The sequence below is a fragment of the Megalops cyprinoides genome, chromosome 19 (genome assembly GCF_013368585.1).
Source record: "Megalops cyprinoides isolate fMegCyp1 chromosome 19, fMegCyp1.pri, whole genome shotgun sequence".
Classification (NCBI taxonomy): Eukaryota; Metazoa; Chordata; class Actinopteri; order Elopiformes; family Megalopidae; genus Megalops; species Megalops cyprinoides.
Genome location: NC_050601.1, coordinates 2,281,075 through 2,298,929, shown reverse-complemented (window position 1 = coordinate 2,298,929; position 17,855 = coordinate 2,281,075). Strand labels below are relative to the sequence as shown.

The following is a 17,855-nucleotide window of genomic DNA, read 5'->3' as shown; positions in this document are numbered from 1 at the left end:
CACTGCCCTCTGCTGGCCGTTGGTGACTGCAGCAACCTGCAGGTCATGACCCAACTGCAGCCCCTAGGACTTCCACCTGTTTCTCCAGCTTGGGCTCCAGCAGACAGTGGGAGGAGTTTGAATGGAGGACTCACAATGAACTGGCCATCTACCTCCTGGGCTGCATCAGAATGCAAAAAGGTTTCAAACTTTTATTCAAAATGGAAAGAGGAGGGGGGTTGTCTGGCATTTCTGGCACGCACTGTGTGTGTGTGTGCGTGCGTGCGTGCGTGTGTGTGAGTGTATGTGTGTAAAGCTTTATCTTAAAAATATCAGGGTTGACAAGTGAGAATTAGTGAGAGGTAAGATTAGTAGGAGGTATGATTGTACCTGTAATATTCTCACATTAATATTACATTTGACTGAAATACATTTATGAGCCAGATTTTGCTTCAACAGAATTCTTCCCTTCTCTGGAACCACCACGGCCCAGAACATAGCAGCTGAGATTTTGGTCGGTCTTCAACGTTTAAATCCTTGTGCAAGTATACTATAGCTGAGCTAACTTCATTCTTTAAGCAAATCAGTTTCATATTAGTGTAAATGTCCTTAATTTATTATACATTTGCATGTTGAATCTGTTCCTTGTCTGGCATGTTAATTTGTGCTTCCTTTGCTGTGTTCCTCTGTGGAGCCATTTTGTCATTCTTTTGCCTCACACAAGGGAATGAATTTTGCTGCAAAATTGTTTGTACAAAATTGTTACTTTTTTAACGCAGAATAAGCACCATTCAAATAAAGTTATCATACATACAGTAGAGTCAGGACGGATGGCCTTGTTCTAACCATTGAAACGTTTTTGTTTATATATTCTAAATCACCACAAATTGTAAATCATAAAGCAAATCTGAGTAACAGCACCAGGGTATTTATGATAAAAAAAAACCCATGTAGTGAGTCTTTACTCTGAGGCAAAAGGTCAGGAATGTAGTCACCAAGCAGAATGACATTTCTGTCTAAATAGTATAAAGACTTCTTTTTTAGCCTATTAGGAATTCACACATTGGTGTTTACATTCTGCCTGCAGGGCGGCCTGTTGGTTAACTGAAGCTTTGATTTCCTGTAATAAAACAGGTGATCCATAATTGCATTGTATTGTAAGTTACTTAATACAGTCTTATTGCACGGAGGTATAGCTCAAGAGTACACAATGTACAGATCGAAGCACATGCCCTTATCTGACAGTACAAGGGTGGGGCTGGGATATTTCACACGTTCGATAAGCATAGCTTTATGGTGCCAAAAAATGTCCTTTACAGCCTTGCTAATCATACTGTAAGATTATGTTCAGCTGTTTTCTTTTCAGCAAGACACCTCACCTGGGCACAACAATATTGTGTCAATGTCTTAATCCCTCAACTCGGATTACATTACATTATTGGCATTTAGCAGACACTCTTATCCAGAGCAACTTACATAGGTTACATTTTTACACGTTACCCATTTATACAGGCTGGATATTTACTGAGGCAATTCTGGGGTAAGTACCTTGCCCAAGGGTCCAGCAGCAGTGCCTCGGATGCAACACTATTGGTGCCGTACAGTGACTGTACAGTTATTTCTGTCAAAGTTATTTGATTGGTGTTTAGTGAAAAACAAAACGCATGTCACAGTAAGTGAGCTCCCTGGGTGGCACCTGAGCTGTTACCTGGGCAGTACCTGAGCTGTTACCTGGGCAGTACCTGAGCTGTTACCTGGGCAGTACCTATGCTGTTACCTGGGCAGCATCAGAGCGTGTCCACACCATATCATCTGCAGTTGGTAATGGCACAAAACACTGACCCAGGATTGCCTAACACGGCCCTCATTCCTAGCATAACCACTTACTGCCCTCACCTGACCTGTTTGCTCTGGTTAAATATGTAAAACACAGCTGTCAGATCTCACTGTTGGAGCACAGAAGCGTGTGCTGGATTTTGCGACACCCTCTCGATCCTATCTCTTCTTTTAGACTTGTGGAAATATCAAGCAGCTAAAACTGAATTTGTGAAATGCACCTCAGATACATTTGACACTACCCAGACATTCTGAATAAAGCCCTCATGGACATACATATGGCTCATTAGTTAGCCACCTAGAGCAACTAAGACGGTATAGGCTGTCAAAGAATACATGCTAATACACACATGCCAATATTCAGGAAGTACCTGGGGGCCTCACCAGGATATATAAAAACAGTTAGAGCTGCATACGGCGTGTGACTGATATTGTCTCTAGGTCGCCACCCTGTGGACTGAATCGCATCTCGTCTACTAGAAGTTCAAGTCGGCACTGAAAATCCCAGACGGGGGGCATGGGGCATGTCTCCTCTATTTGTAGCATTAGGTTAAAAAAAAAGATAAGAAAAACAGTAGATCGCAGGTGTCAAGAGCTGAAAAACAACAACTGTCGACGCTCTGTGTGCCCCCACGTTGTACCCACAAATCAGCACGCACCTCGTGACACAATTTCTGGACATCCGTATCCCGGGCCACTCCAGCGCACAGCAGCCTTACGCTGCACGGCAACGCGCAGACGTCATCGCTAACGGAGGCTGCGAAACAAGCTAGCGCGTCAGGCCTGCGTTTCGTGTTTGGAGACACTTTATTCCCACGCACACAGGCAAGGAAAAAACATCCGCACTGGAGATGTAGGTTTGCTACCGGCTTCTACCGTTAGAGTCTAGCAAACTAGTTTCTCCCTAAATATAAAGCAACGGATAGATTACATTTTTTTTGTAAATACGTGGTCTTACATTTAAATCACAAAGATCTACTCCGTGAAGATAAAGAGATGAATTATCAAAGAAATTAGCAAAAAAAGCACAATAATCGGAGATGAGTAATGACTCTAAAGCGTCGAGTCATCAAGCATCGCCCACCCAAAAAAAGATAAAAATATGTTTCAGCCAGTACATGAAGAGCCGGTAAAGCGTTACACATAGCAAATGTAAATTATTATTATATATTTAACATTTTATGTAATACAAATGTTTAATTAGCCCTAATACTCCCAGCAACAGGTACAAAGTATTGCGAGACCCATAAATGGATTGTCTAAGAATAATATCATTAAAACGAAAAAGAAAAAAAGCTGGCAAGTATCTCGAGGTAACTCCGGTAGACATCTTGCGCCAAGTGTTCCGGGAATGGGACCACGTTGTATGATGGGAACAAGCGTGCTGGGGACCACTAGTAATGGATCGAGTCGCAGAGGAAACATTTTTGCCGATGTCTATTCAAGGTATGAGTTCATTGTTTAAATTTTGTTTTGAATTATTAAAGGAAAATACGGCGACTTGTGCGCTTTGCTTACAACAGCGTAATTTAAAAAGACAAACATTCCCAGTCAGAGCTAAGCAACAATCCCCAATGGAAGCGCGGTCATCTTTTATCAATTTATGATGTGTGCTTGTGTGTACGTGCGCGCGCGTGCGCGGCCGTTAGCGGGTCGCATTTGAGAGGAAATTTTTAAATCTTGACAGATTTTAAAAATAACAATAACATGATTAAAAACAGCCTACAGCAAAACAGCCTTTGGCAGCAGAAATACTGTCAGCTGAAGAGCAAAGCACCTGGCAGCGCTATTGTTAACTTGGACTTATAATTGGATCTTTGTACTTTTCATCATTATCAGTTCCCGCAATCAAGTCTGTTCTCAATAATAAACTAATTTTACACATTTTTATGCTGCACCTAGTGCCTTTAGCATGGTGTAAAATATTTTCCTCTATACTTTTTTGGACATCAGAACCACATGTTGTGGGGGGAAAGGCAGGCAGTTAACTCTGGAAGTATGCATATAGACAGTGTGTGACTCAATATGACTTAGCCAGAGAACAGACTGCACAAAGCTTCAAAATGTGTCTCAGCTTTTTAGGGAGAAAGAGACCAGCAAAGAGCTGTAAAACTATCTGCATTATCACCTGTGTGCCCTTGTAATCATCCATTTCACTGCAGGCCTGGTGCTACAGTGGCACATGGCTAAATGGCAGCCTGCACCAGAGGCTAGCAGGCCAACTATTTTTGGTAGCTAATTGCCAATGGCTCAAGAGCTGCATTGCAAACTGATCATGCGTTTTGGTATGGGCAGGGGCCAGAGGGGTGTGTGTGTGTGTGTGTGTGTGTGTGTGTGTGTGTGTGTGTGTGTGTGTGTGAGGGGGGTGTCTGGGGATTATGGTGAATTATCATATTATCACAATAAAATTCACTGGCGAGTTCTGATCTGATCTACTCTCCGTGGAGCTGGACAGGAAACTGTCATCAAAATCCTAAAATCTGAGGAATCTGACAGCCCACTGTGGGCCTGGTGCTGTGGGATGGCAGGACAAGAGGAGGCGCGTCACTTTATGAGGTCAAAGCCAAACACGCGAACCGGCTGTGAAGCGGGCCGAGAGATAAGAACACCACTGGCAAAATGAGGTCCTTGTAAACCCACGATCAAAACGTGCACACAAGCGGTGGAATTTGTAAAATCTGTGAGTGCTGGCACTCATGGCCACTGGCCTCTTTCTCACACATCACAGCAGGGCTAGTGTTTACAGTGCATTTTACACATGACAATCACCAGTACTGCACAAATTAATAACTTTTGACGTGTGCAATAATCTTGCCCAGAGGGATGAGAAAACGAAGCTTGAAAGCTGTGTGAAATTTGAGCAAAAAGCCCACTTGCAAACCTAAAAAAGAGCTGGACTGCGATGGATGCTGAGGCCACATTAACAAAGATGTCAGAATTTATTTTTGTTGTGATGAAAATGGGGCATGTCTGTTTGTCCCATGAATTAAAAGTACTCTGACCCAGACACTGACTGATCCCTGTGTGTGGGATTGCAGTGCACTCTCTGAGTTTTTTTTTTTTTTTTTCCTGCAAATTAACCTCCACTGAGCTTTGTTAAGACCATCCTCAAAGTGATGATGCTGATGCCACAATCTAACAGTACAACAGGCAGGCCTGTCACTGAGAAACAGAGAGGTTAAGGTTTCAAACGACGCGTGCTGTTTGCGTTGTGCAGGTAAATTAGAATTATTCTGCATGGAATGCCATGTATCTGATAGTATTGTTACACTCCTTTCCCACGTAGATTCTATGTTATGACCTTAAAATATGTTCATATTCAGTCCGTTTATTTCAGAGGATTGCAGACGCAGCACAACCCGGAGTGCGGGAAAGTGTCGAGGCAGCCGACCAGTCCCGTCTTCTCTCCCGCAATTTGATTGGCTGTTGCGTTCACGGGGTGGGGATAACTGAAAAGCCTTATTAATTATACTCCCGGCGGACTGAAGTAAAACTCTCAGTCGTTGCGGTGGCGAACGTGGTGGCATCAGTTTCCCGGTTATGACCGAAATTTCCATTTGCCTGAAACAAAATACAACAACAAAACAAAGAAGACTAAAACAAAAGCAGACTGTGGATATGCATGGGAAGTTACTCCTAAATTCATAGGATGTATTAGAGGAAGCCGGTGCAGATTTTTATCCCCCAGATGATCAACAGGTAAGATTGTCGTATCTCTCCGAGTCTAGAAAGTTTTCCTGTGTTAAGCAGCGTTCTAGCAGGGAAGTGATCAAGCTAAATTGCGAAACATAAACCACTGTAATTGAACAGTACGAACGATGACAGTACAATCCTGATTCTTCGATATCAATCGATGCTTCACAGAAACTTTTTAGAATCTACAGCTCATTATACAGAGACATTCAGTTGTGACGCAAGCCACAGAAAATTTACAAGGATTAGCATATATATTCTGAAATGTTCCACCTTTGAAGGAAAATTTAGCGCGCATATATTACTATAGCGGCGCTGCACTTGTCCTAAACGAGTGTGAAACTGACGATATGCGCAAGTTGAATGTCTTGCAAATGCGCAGCCAAAGGAACGTAATGCACTATTTTCAGGGTTTTTGTGTATTCAGTTTTACTCTTTTCAAGAATATGCGGTCCGAATGCGCAGTTTCATTGCCACTGCTTTAACGTGGGTTTCGATGTAGGCTACTTATGACGCTATCCCCAGATCTGTGACACACGTTCCATTTCGCTGAGCCAGTGTTGCAGAGGGTTAATGGAAAATGTAAGTAGCCACTCGCTATCATATACACGGCATTTATTCGTGTTCATAATTCATGCCAATATTTCACTTTGTTCCGTTCGCGGAATCCAGTTCTTGGTAACGATGCTCCGTGACCGGTCACAACAGTTGCATCCGCTCCCGTGAATTTGGGAACGGTGCCTCGCGCCAGCTAAAACCCCCGTTAATCCGCGCGCTATTGTCGGGCAACCCTGTGTTTATATACGGACGTCAGTTCCCCGGCTTTATTGTGATTTTAAACGAACTGCGCACCGTGAATGAATCACCCCGCTTTGTAAGTTTATCTGCTCACAGAGTCCGTCTCCTTCTCACAGCGAAGGCTGCAGAGAAATATTTGCTCTCTTTTTGTGCTGCACCTGTTCCCGTTTCTGAGCGCAAATATTATACGGTACATGTGCTCAACTGTAACAAATGTAGTCATTTTTTTTAAAAAAAATGTTCATGTGCTTTTAAATTTAAAATCAATTCACAGAATTAAATGTATACATAAGCATAGTTTTCTACAAATACATAAATCCTAAACAAAAAAAGACTGTAATTATCACCTTTATAAATGTGCACAATACAAAGTATGCTGTTATGACATTTACTGTAGGTCAGTCGTCCCTCCGTCTATCAACTGTATGTGTATGTACCATCAATGCTATTATGATTCGGTTGAATTTAGTAGTAGTAGCAGTAATAATAATAATAATAATGATACATATATATTTTATATTTGAGTATATATATTTATATCTCTGCAAATACATACATGTAAATGCATGCATGCAACTGTATTTATGCATTATATGTATGTTTTCTGTTTACTATTTACAAAACAGAAGCAAGATTTCAGTTCACCTTTTCGAGGACAAATCCTAGCAATTCTTTTCTCCCTGGCCTTTAAATTTAATTTAGTTCAGCATTCCTTGCTTGTCTGTGCTGGGGGTGGGGGGGGGGGGGGATGGGTGTTTCTCGGAATCCTCATCGTCATCAACACACAGATGGAGGGTAGCAGCTTCTCTGGTACCGGTCCATGCTGGTGCGGGTCGGTACTGCCCCGCTGCATCGGTTCACATGCTCAGTGCTGTGGCGGGACATGTCGAAACTCAGGGCTAGCTGGATATTGAATAAAAACCAATTGATCCCACGGTGCAAAAAATAGAGCGGGTTTATGTAACCATTTTCCATTTGCTTACGTTGTGCATCCCGATTGCGCACAAGCGCAACAAGGGTGCACCGTGTCAAAGTAAACACCGCCTCGGTGGGCACACTCATCGCAGGTAACGGGGAACGTGCACAGACTGGAGATTTTATTCCCTTCCACAAAGTAAAGAGCAATGTCCGTATCCCAGTGTCACAGGACTGGGAAGTTGACTTAAAAACTGTTCATACTTTGTTCATGGCGACAGTTGACGTGGAATTTTGTTGTAGCCGAGCGCAAAAGTTATTATAAATAAGAGCTGTAAGATTCCTTGTTTCACTTGTTTTATTTCTTTGTAGGCGTGTGAGAAAGCTTCAGTTGTAAGATTTATGAGACAGTGGGGAAAAATAAAACAGCTCACTGCCATGTTGCGGCAAAGGTGTGCTCTTTCTTTGGTGCTCTCCAAACGGACAGGTTTTTCTCCCAGTCGGCTTTTTCCAGTGTAGGCTTCCTGAGAGCCAGTCTCAGTCTCACTGTCAGTCTCGGTGTTGAACAATGATGTCCTGATCTTGTTCTTTCACAGTGTCAGCCTACATACGTGTTTTGACACAGTAGTGCCTCAAAGCCAGTCCTGACAGAGGGCTTGTTCTCATACGGTCTTGGATTCATCTGCAGCCACATTGGTCTTGGTTCCTAACCATGGTCATGGTCTTTATCTTAGCCTCAGAGTTCAGTGTTTTTGGTCTCTGTCACAGTTCAGATGAGTATTGTTCTTGATACATTTTGCAGTACCTCATACTAGGAATGTCAATCATTTTGTGTTTAAATAATAGGAATTATGTCAAAAAGTGTACACATTTTTGCTGTTGTGTTAACTCTGACATCGATAAAAATTTTAATGTGACTGATTTTAGTATTTATATTTTCCTTACCATGAGGATTTCCCAAGTAATTACGGCTCTGTTGTATTTATGGGAAGCAAGTATGGAATTAAATAAATAACTAATAGACTACACTTCAGAAGTAGTTAGCTAGCTGTTAGTGCACGGGTAGTTGTTTTGTTTTGAAAAAGATGTTTGTTTTTTACAACTTCCAAAAGGTACCAGTGCTATTTCATTGATTTTGATATAAGCAAGAATATTTTCACTGTAAAACAATGTGTGGTAGTACACATATTTTATCCACTTTCAAGAGAATTAATAGCTGAAATTCTAGTATGACTTCATTGTTTGTTTGGGGTTGTAGCATCAATGTCCCGTTTTATAAGCTGATACCCTGACCTGGTTTCCCTCTAGTGGTCATACTAGCTGAAACACCAAACAATGACAAGGGCATGCTTTGACAAGGCAGCTAATCAGTTAATATTGTTGTGCAAGCATGTAGCCAAACAGCAAATTCCCATTGAAATGTGGAATTTTTTTTTTTCTAAAGATGTCTCTTACACTATCATTATATACAGTGGTGACTCGCCCCGATAGCAATCCTACAGTGAAGTAGTCTTACTTTGGTCTTGGTCTCTGGTGGAAGTTTCAGTCTTGGTCTATGGTTTGCATTCAGTGTTAGAGCTATAGTGCATGGTTCTTAAACTCTGACGTGAGATTTTTGAGTGTCTCAAGTGTTTTGTCTTTCATTAGTTGAACATTGTCATGGGCTGGGCATTGACTAGAAGTGATGAAAACCATAGAGTAAGAATCAGGAAACTGTAATAATGGTTTGACTCTGGTACTTAGAGAGGGGAAAGCACTGCAGTGATCAGGTTGAATGCCGCAAACCTCTTGTCTTGATCCCAGTTTTACTCTCGGACACAGGTATTGAACTTATTGCAGGTTTCACTGCATAGGACACCATCAGGAATGGCAGGCCAAATACTGACAGCTCAGAGTGATGGACTAGGAAAGGCCGATTTTAGAGCTTGGGTGGTATTTGATTGGTGATCGCATTCTAAGTAGGTCTTTTGTTATACATTATGCATAGGTACTCACAGGGAGTCCCATAGTTCCATTTTTTAATAAAGTGTTCTGTTTCTGTAACAGTCATGTGTTTTTAACAACATTATGTTTTTAAGAACATGTAATATTACTGAATGATCAATAAATCTATAAATAAAGCTAGGCCAAATCTATAAAATAGAGTGCTTAAAAATGACAGTATCAGTATCAGTAACAGAACACAGTGTTATCTTACTACGGTCACCTTTTCATTCTTTTGAGTGGTGCTATTGTCTTTGAGTGTTTTTTTTTCAGCTAAATGTAAGGATCTCCATGTAGATAAACAATTTACATTTATAAGAGTGGCACTTAATGATCACACACCGTTATGACTGAATAGATATGTTAAGCTCTTAGGTTAAGCTGCATTAACACTGTCCACCAGAAGTGTTCAACGGCAGGTGTTCTCCAAGTGAATAGGCACTACCCTTTATTTACAAGACATCAACAGTGTAACTGCCAGTAGGCGTTTACCGTTTATCATATATACAACTTGTCGGTTTGGGCAAGAACATCTTCTGTGTGGAGTAAATACAAGAGGCTGACAGAAACCGGGGGGAAAAAGCCCGTGATATTACAGCGTACGCTTGTCTGTGTCTCAGTGCTAACATTTTGCACCAGTGATGTTCGTATGCTTATTTGCTTAGTCTTGTCTTATATGCAAATTGTGCTGATGCAGCCTTTGATAAGGAACCAAAAACATGAGCTGGATATGGAGGAAGCAGCACCAGTGCATGATTAGCTTGTGAAAGTGACTATACACACTCTGTCAGAGGTGGCAAAGTTGCCCCGTGTTTTGAGATTAGTCATTTCCGCAGTGGCACACAGGCCGGTTTAAGGGACACCACCTTTCACCTCTGTTTTGACTTTGGGAGGTCAGAGGGACGTGAGTCAGGAGCCCGATCTGCTTGCTGAGTCAGAGTGCCCAGCACTCACAAATGCGTTGCTTGTCAGGGTTGCGTTCAGCAAGCACTGTTAAGGTTCAGCTTTCCTGTCATCTCTTCTAGTTACTCTGAGAAGTCTCAAAGGTGGAGAAAATGTGAAAGTAAATCAATCAATGCTTCAGATGTATTTATAAATCACTCTCGAAAGAGTTGCCCCACAACACTGCACAGAATACACAGTTTTACAAAGCATGAAGGGAAAATGGTGGCAGTGATGCAAATGGTCCACAGGAGGAGAATAAATCACAGAAAAAGAGATTACAATGACCAAGGGAAGGCTTAAGATAACCATGAGCTTAGACAGATTGTAAACCGATAACTCATTCGGTGAGAGTTGCCTTTGAAAGGGTTAAACGGCACAGAAAAAGAAACAGAACTCTTAGAAACAGGTAATAAGAACTGCTTCAGCCAGTCCTTAGTGTCAGATAACTACACTTGTAATTAAAGATAGTTGTGATCACAAAGCCACAAAATCTGTTCTTCTGATGACTTACTGTGATGTCACATGGCCAGCCCGGAATTTTGGAATGTACACGTTCCCAGTGTTCTAGAATCCAGCTGGGAGGCAGTTTAATTTCTGAAACAATAACATTTTACAAAGATGAAACATGCTTCCCCAGCAAGGAGCTCATGAATAGCATTATGGGATTTTGACACTACCAACCCGGGAGACTTTCCCCTGAGTGCAGGTAGTGGAATTTTAACTGTGATCATTGTGACAGTTTTGAATGAAATTTGTTTCTGTGGCCTGGAACCAGTTCTCCACAGGGGATGTAAATATCCAGCATATGATCAATAATATTGCTGCCTCTTAATGTTCACCTACTGCATTACCTACAAGACTGTACACTACAACATTTTTAATGCCTGGAACTGAATGATGAAACTGTATGTTTTTACAGTAGAAAAGGCTCAACATGTTCAGTCACCAAGAGAGCTGAGCATCTAGTGAAAAAAAGTAGATCAAGCATGGAATCCTATACAAAAACTGCACCCCAGGATCAGACCAAAAAAAAAGAAAAACGGCAGCCCAACAGGGCCAACAAAAATAAATTCTGAGTTGTGGGGGACAGCCAGGCTCAAGTGGGGCCCTGTCCAAATGACTCCTTGACATTTCTCAGCGGCAGTTGAAAAGGCAGACGAGGTTCAAATTACCGGCGGTTGTTTTGGCTTTGCGTGAAATATGGCCGGCCTATTGGAGCGCTGCACACCCTGAGGTACTTTTAATGCCGTTCTCAGGCTGCCACGGCAGTCGATTAGCCCTGCTTGCTAATTAGTTGTCCTTGTTCCTCTGTCACATCTGATCCAAGGTTATAAAACCGCCGCTGTCCGCCAAATGAAGTGACCTGTTATTTGCCATTTCCAAATAGAAACGAAGTCAGAGTGCAAGCGGTAAAGCGGCTCACCGCGGCTGACCCTCTGTTCTCTCAGACTGCCTCCCGTTTTTACATAATTCAGCAGCATCATTCTTACAAATCAGGCCATTTTAATCTGCCTCCATCTCGCTCTGCGGCTGTCTGTGAGCATCCACGGCAGACACATCAGGTACAGATATGCGGTAACTGTGTCTTACTGTGCGTGTGTATGCACACGTGCCTTCTCTGCGTGTGTGTGCGTGTGTGTGTGTGTGTAGTAAGATAAACTACTTACAAGCTGGTTTAAAAATAGGAAATGTCAATATTTGTACAGGTGAAAATATAGAACATCTGCATGGTTGCTGCGATCGGGCAGGTGCCTGTATCAACGCTGCACGCCTCTCCTGCCCTCGGGGGTTAAAGTACTCCGATAATTGGTAGCCAGTGCATGTGCAGTTCAGATAGCGCAGGGACCTTTTGTGTTTTTTTTTCCCTTTGAACAGCGTCTGCTGAACTACCGCAAACAGAGTCTGCAATTTGAGCCGGCTGACAGCTAATTGGACACAGCGGTTGAGGAAACAGGGCTCATAAGTAGTTGTTGCAGGTTCAAGGGTTGGGGGGTTGGGGGGTGGTTGTACCTTTGAGTGAGGTATTTAAACTCAGCTGAAAGAAAAAATGTATACAGCTGTATAACTGGATAACATATGATATAGGAGCTTGTCCTGGATAAGAATGTGTAATAAGCTAGTTATTAATTTTAATAATGCATTAACATACGCTACAGTTGTACAGGAAGATGACATCGATGACCATTGTCAAGTGTTGCTTGACTGTAATCCGTGTGCTGGCGAGTGCTATTGTGGCATGCATTATGCAGGGAGCAGGTAACTGTACACCGGAAGGCTCAAGCCTTTCTACTTGCTTCCGCCAATTAGCCTGACAGTGTTCTTTTCCCTTCCCTGTCTTCTCTTCCAGCAGTGCACTTCCTTGATGAGATCCAAAGCGCCAGCGAGAGAGGGCTGACCTTCGCCTCCTCGTCCCGAAACGCACTGTCACCGGACCAGCGGAAGGGTTAGCGGAGGAGAGCCCGGAACCGGCCTCCGCCCGTCCGGCCGCCCGCCGGCCCCACCCACACCCCCGTCCCCCGATCCCCCCTGTTTCCCGCGTGTGTTGGGTCCCGCGAGCGTCCAAACCTGTTTCTCCAAAGGTTCTTCCAGAAACTCGGACTGTTCTCCCAGGCGGACGGCGCTCGGCCCTCCCAGCCGGAGGCCATGGGGAGCGTGCGGGCTCACCGCTACAGCATCGTCTCCTCCGAGGAAGACGGCATGAAGCTCGCCACCATCTCTGTGCCCAACGGCTACGGCAACGGCAAGGGCAAGGTGCACACGCGGCCGCAGGCCCAGAGCCGCTTCGTCAAGAAGGACGGCCACTGCAACGTGCAGTTCGTCAACATGAGCGAGAAGGGCCAGCGCTACCTGGCCGACATGTTCACCACCTGCGTGGACATCCGCTGGCGCTGGATGATGCTGATCTTCTGCCTGTCCTTCCTGCTCTCCTGGCTCTTCTTTGGCTGCGTTTTCTGGCTGGTGGCCATCTTCTACGGCGACCTGGAGAACAACCCGCAGAAGTGCGTCTCCAACGTGGACAGCTTCACGGCGGCCTTCCTCTTCTCCGTGGAGACACAGACCACCATCGGCTATGGCTACCGCTACGTGACGGAGGAGTGCCCCGTGGCCGTCTTCATGGTGGTGTTCCAGAGCATCGTGGGCTGCATCATCGACGCCTTCATCATCGGCGCCGTCATGGCCAAGATGGCCAAGCCCAAGAAGCGGAACGAGACGCTGGTGTTCAGCCACAACGCCACCGTCGCCATGCGCGACAGCAAGCTGTGCCTGATGTGGCGCGTGGGGAACCTGCGCAAGAGCCACCTGGTGGAGGCGCACGTCCGCGCGCAGCTCCTCAAGTCCCGCACCACGGCCGAGGGCGAGTTCATCCCGCTGGACCAGGTGGACATCGACGTGGGCTTTGACAGTGGCCTGGACCGCATCTTCCTGGTGTCGCCCATCACCATTGTGCACGAGATCGACGAGGACAGCCCCTTCTATGACATGAGCAAGCAGGAGCTGGAGATGTCGGAGTTCGAGATCGTGGTGATCCTGGAGGGCATGGTGGAGGCGACGGCCATGACCACGCAGTGCCGCAGCTCCTACCTGGCCAGCGAGATCCTGTGGGGCCACCGCTTCGAGCCGGTGCTCTTCGAGGAGAAGAGCTACTACAAAGTGGACTACTCCCGCTTCCACAAGACCTACGAGGTGCCTAGCACCCCGCTGTGTAGCGCCCGGGACCTGGCCGAGAAGAAGTACATAACCTCCAGCTCCAACTCCTTCTGCTACGAGAACGAGGTGGCGCTGACGGACAAGGAGGAGATGGAGGATGACGACAGCGGTGGCGGGAGCGTGGGGCCCGAGGGGACCAACACGGACGCGGTCTCGGACTCCGAACACCGCCAGGCCACGGTGCCCCTCGAGCCCCGCCCCTTGAGGAGAGAGTCCGAAATATGACCGCGCGAACGTTTCCCGACCGAGTGGAGGAGCACGTCGAGCTGAAATCCTGCCCCCTCCGCCGAGAACGGACAGCACTGTAGCAGAGAGGGGAGGGGGGGGGGGGGGGGGGTGGGGTGGATGAGGGACGAGGGACTGAGGACTTAAAATAAGAGTGTTGATCCTTAGAACAGATGAAAAGACGAGATAGCATGGTAGAGCGGCATCGCTCTGTGGGATAGAGAGAAGACTCACGGTGTAGTAAAAAATGTACCCGCGTGTGTGAGTAAAAGGAGGGAGGAGGGGATGAGAGAAAAACAACAAAGAGAGGTGTAAACCTGAAACGCACGGGCATGTGTTGTCATTGTTCATTTGTCCTGCAGAAAAAACAAGAAAAAGATGGGTTTAGTAGCATGATATATATTTTTTGTGTAGGTTCATCTGCCTTATTGACTCTGAAAGCTGCTATAGATTATACATTTTCTCCTTTTTCACAATAGGTTTTTTTTTTGAAAAAAAAAAGAGACAAAAACAAGAAAAGCACTTTACACAATTAAGTGCACCAAGAGTAGTATAACTACAAAGTAAAGAATATATTTTCAACATCACAGTGAATAAAACCAAAGACATTTTTTGCTGTTTTTGCACAGAATCCCCAACAAAAAAAAGATCCCAGTCTAGAAAGTTCCCTTTGTTTGATCTGTCAAATGTTCACCCAGGATATTGGCAGCAGGAGACAGATTCTTCTGGGAGAGGGAGAGAAAGGTTTGATCTTGTCTATCCTGAGTGCGTTTCAGCTGGGGGATGCTTGGCAGGGCCTCTGTGAATTTTGAGGAACCTCCATCAAGCAAAATACTTCACAGCCATCCCCCGGAGGCAGAAATCTTGAACCCAGTTCAACGCTGTTGCTGCCAACGCTAGATAAACATTTATTTTAGAAGAGGGGAAAGAAGCAGACCCCTCTAATGGAAAGTGAGAGTTGAAAATGTTCAGATTTCCGTGCAGGCTAGTTAACAGTGTAATGCCAATAGCCAGTGCACGCAGTCGTTTCTGTTTATTTGTACTGTGGTGCTGTAATATTACACCCAATTCAAGTTTAACTAGCACATGATCTGTTAATGAGCTGGTCTCAACACAGACACACATGTTTTCAAAATGAGCCTTTTAAAGTGATGTCACTGGGCCCCAAACATTAAGCACATAATCTTGTTTAAAGGCGTCATTACAGAAGTTGAGAAGGGGGTGTGTTTGTGTGTGTGTGGGTGGGGGTGGGTGTTTGGGTCATTGCATGGGGAGAAGGACAGGACAGAGGATGGGGGGTCCCACATAACATGATAGTATGTACACCATATGCGGCTTGATCCATCTTCTTCTTGTCTAAGTATAGTGATGTCCAGCAACTAAGCCTCCAGGCAAACATTGTGGATTTTAAAAAAAGTAACACATGTCTGGTGGAAAAAGTAAAAAGTGACAAGTTAACTAATGTGAAGTTAACTAACTTAACTAATAATGGTAACTAACCAGGCGTCTGCAGGATATTCACATTAAGTTTAGAGGGGGGGTAGATGATGTCATTTTGGGGGTTGCTGAAGATGACCCCTTTCATCCCCAAATGCATTGAAGAGGGGTTTTTTTTTTTGGGGGGGGGGGGGGGGGGGGGGATTCGAAACAGAAAAGATTCATAGGAAAACATGGCTGCATTGGATGAGGCAGGTGTCGGCACTTTTCTGCCCTTAGAAACTGATCCTGGATAGGAAACAAAACTGTATCTTAAATTGTTTGGGGTTTGGATTGAGGGTGGGCATTCTGATCCTAGATCTGTGACAGGGAGCAGGAAGCACCGGGGGCGTTTGTTCCGTAGCTGACCACTCCTCACACCATCTGACATCCTTGACTGTGAACAACGAGCATATGAATGTCAATAACAAAGTGCTGCTAAGTTACACACTGTAAGACTCATGTGAAAGATGAGAGCCGAAATGTATTATCTTTCTCTTAACTGAACTATTTTTTTTAAATAAAGAAAGAAAGAAACAAATGAAAACTTCTATTTCTTAATGGGCAGGTGAGCATGGCACTTTCTGTCTGTGAAATAAAGGGGGGCACTTTTCTTTCCAGGAGAGAGCTTTCTTTTTTCAGCAATCCTTCCTTTCTCTTATACGTTTGTAAATGTTAGAAACTATTTTTGTATTGAAAGCCAAATGTAGACCAGTACATTTGTACTTGTACTTTTAGATTTGTTAAAAAAAAAAAAGAAAAGAAGTCTACAGGTTCTTCGAGTCCTTCAGGTTTATCGTGTCAGAATGTACAGGGCTGCTGTAGAAGTTCCACATTTCTCACCCAGCTCCCAGTGATGCAGCAGGTGGGGCTCTGAGGTCCTTCTCTGAAACAGGCAGGGTTTACCAGCAAGGCAGCTGCCAGGGTGAACTCGGCCCCCCTCCTTTCTCCCCTTTCCTGCTCCTCTGCCTTTCCCCTCCTCTTCTCTTTAGAGTGACAGCGTTTAGTAAAAGTGTTTTTTTTTTTACAGTGATATTTTTGAAAAAAAAAAAAAAAAACTTTAATTAAAGACAAAGCTGCATCACGGCATTATGACGTCAAACCTTCGTCCCTTGCCGCTCTGTGTTTCGGTCGATGTCGGAATGTGCCCTGTTCAAACGCATCGAGGCTCACGGGACGTTCTGGGGAACCCCACGATGAAAGGAAGGACTCGGCTGAGGGTGACTCTAACCCTGCCCCCTGTTTGGGTTTCCTTACAAACTCACCGCACGTCCCTTCTGTTGAAAAATACCCCTCACAACATCAGCGCAGACAACCTTTAAGACAGACAGAGGCAAAAGATGCTTGGGTGTAAAGAGTCATCTCCTAAGAACACTAACATGCTAATTCTTTGACCTACGTCTATGAACTGAAGGCAGAAAGAAAAGAGAGAGGAAGCCTGTGTTCCAAACTACATACTTACATGCTAGTTGGCAAGCACAGAAGTATAGGATTTTCAGGCTACCATGTGAAGTACGGATCCAAAACTGAAGCATGTGAGATCGGCTATGCATCTGAATTTCCCTGCTGTGTCGTCATGTTCAGGAAGAAGGCAGCGGTGGTGGAATTTGTGTGCAGGAGTTGGTGGTAGACAAGGTATTCAGTTTCCACTGCACACTGAAACTAGAAACATTATGAAGTATTAATCACCTCTTTTAAAATACATTGGGAGGCTCAACAAATATGCTTACTGTACATGTGAGGTCAAAGGTCATGGTACGATGATCATGCAAAGTGTGTTCCAAATCGATCCCCTTTTTGCGTGTAGTGCTTACTCACGTGCTTGGTGGTACACACTTTTACGCATTATGATTTGAGGCACCTACAGCGTTGTTGAACATCAGTACAGTATACCTTCTTTTAAGGGGAGAGTTCTTTCTTTTACAGGAGAGTTCTTCCCAATGTGCGCTCTTCAGCGGGTCTGTGCTGTCCCTGTGTCAGCCGTCTCTGCGAGCATGCCCCGGGTCTCTGAGCATGCCCTGGGTCTCTGCGAGCATGCCCCGGGTCTCTGAGCATGCCCTGGGTCTCTGCGAGCATGCCCTGGGTCTCTGCGAGCATGCCCCGGGTCTCTGCGAGCATGCCCCGGGTCTCTGAGCATGCCCCGGGTCTCTGCGAGCATGCCCCGGGTCTCTGAGCATGCCCTGGGTCTCTGAGCATGCCCTGGGTCTCTGAGCATGCCCTGGGTCTCTGCGAGCATGCCCCGGGTCTCTGCGAGCATGCCCCGGGTCTCTGCGAGCATGCCCCGGGTCTCTGCGAGC

The 17,855-nt window shown here is 44.9% G+C and overlaps 1 protein-coding gene across 1 annotated transcript; it reads left to right on the top strand.

Moving 5' to 3' along the window:
• The first annotated feature begins 12,672 nt into the window (after positions 1-12,672).
• LOC118794855 (inward rectifier potassium channel 2-like) lies at positions 12,673-14,152 on the top strand. The gene has a single exon (XM_036553140.1). The coding sequence runs from the start codon at positions 12,793-12,795 to the stop codon at positions 14,080-14,082; it is 1,290 nt and encodes a 429-aa protein (XP_036409033.1). The 5' UTR covers positions 12,673-12,792; the 3' UTR covers positions 14,083-14,152.
• Positions 14,153-17,855: the final 3,703 nt, after the last annotated feature.

Coding starts and splice junctions, on each gene's coding strand:
- LOC118794855 (XM_036553140.1), top strand. CDS start 12,793: ATGGGGAGCGTGCGGGCTCACCGCTACAGCATCGTCTCCTCCGAGGAA.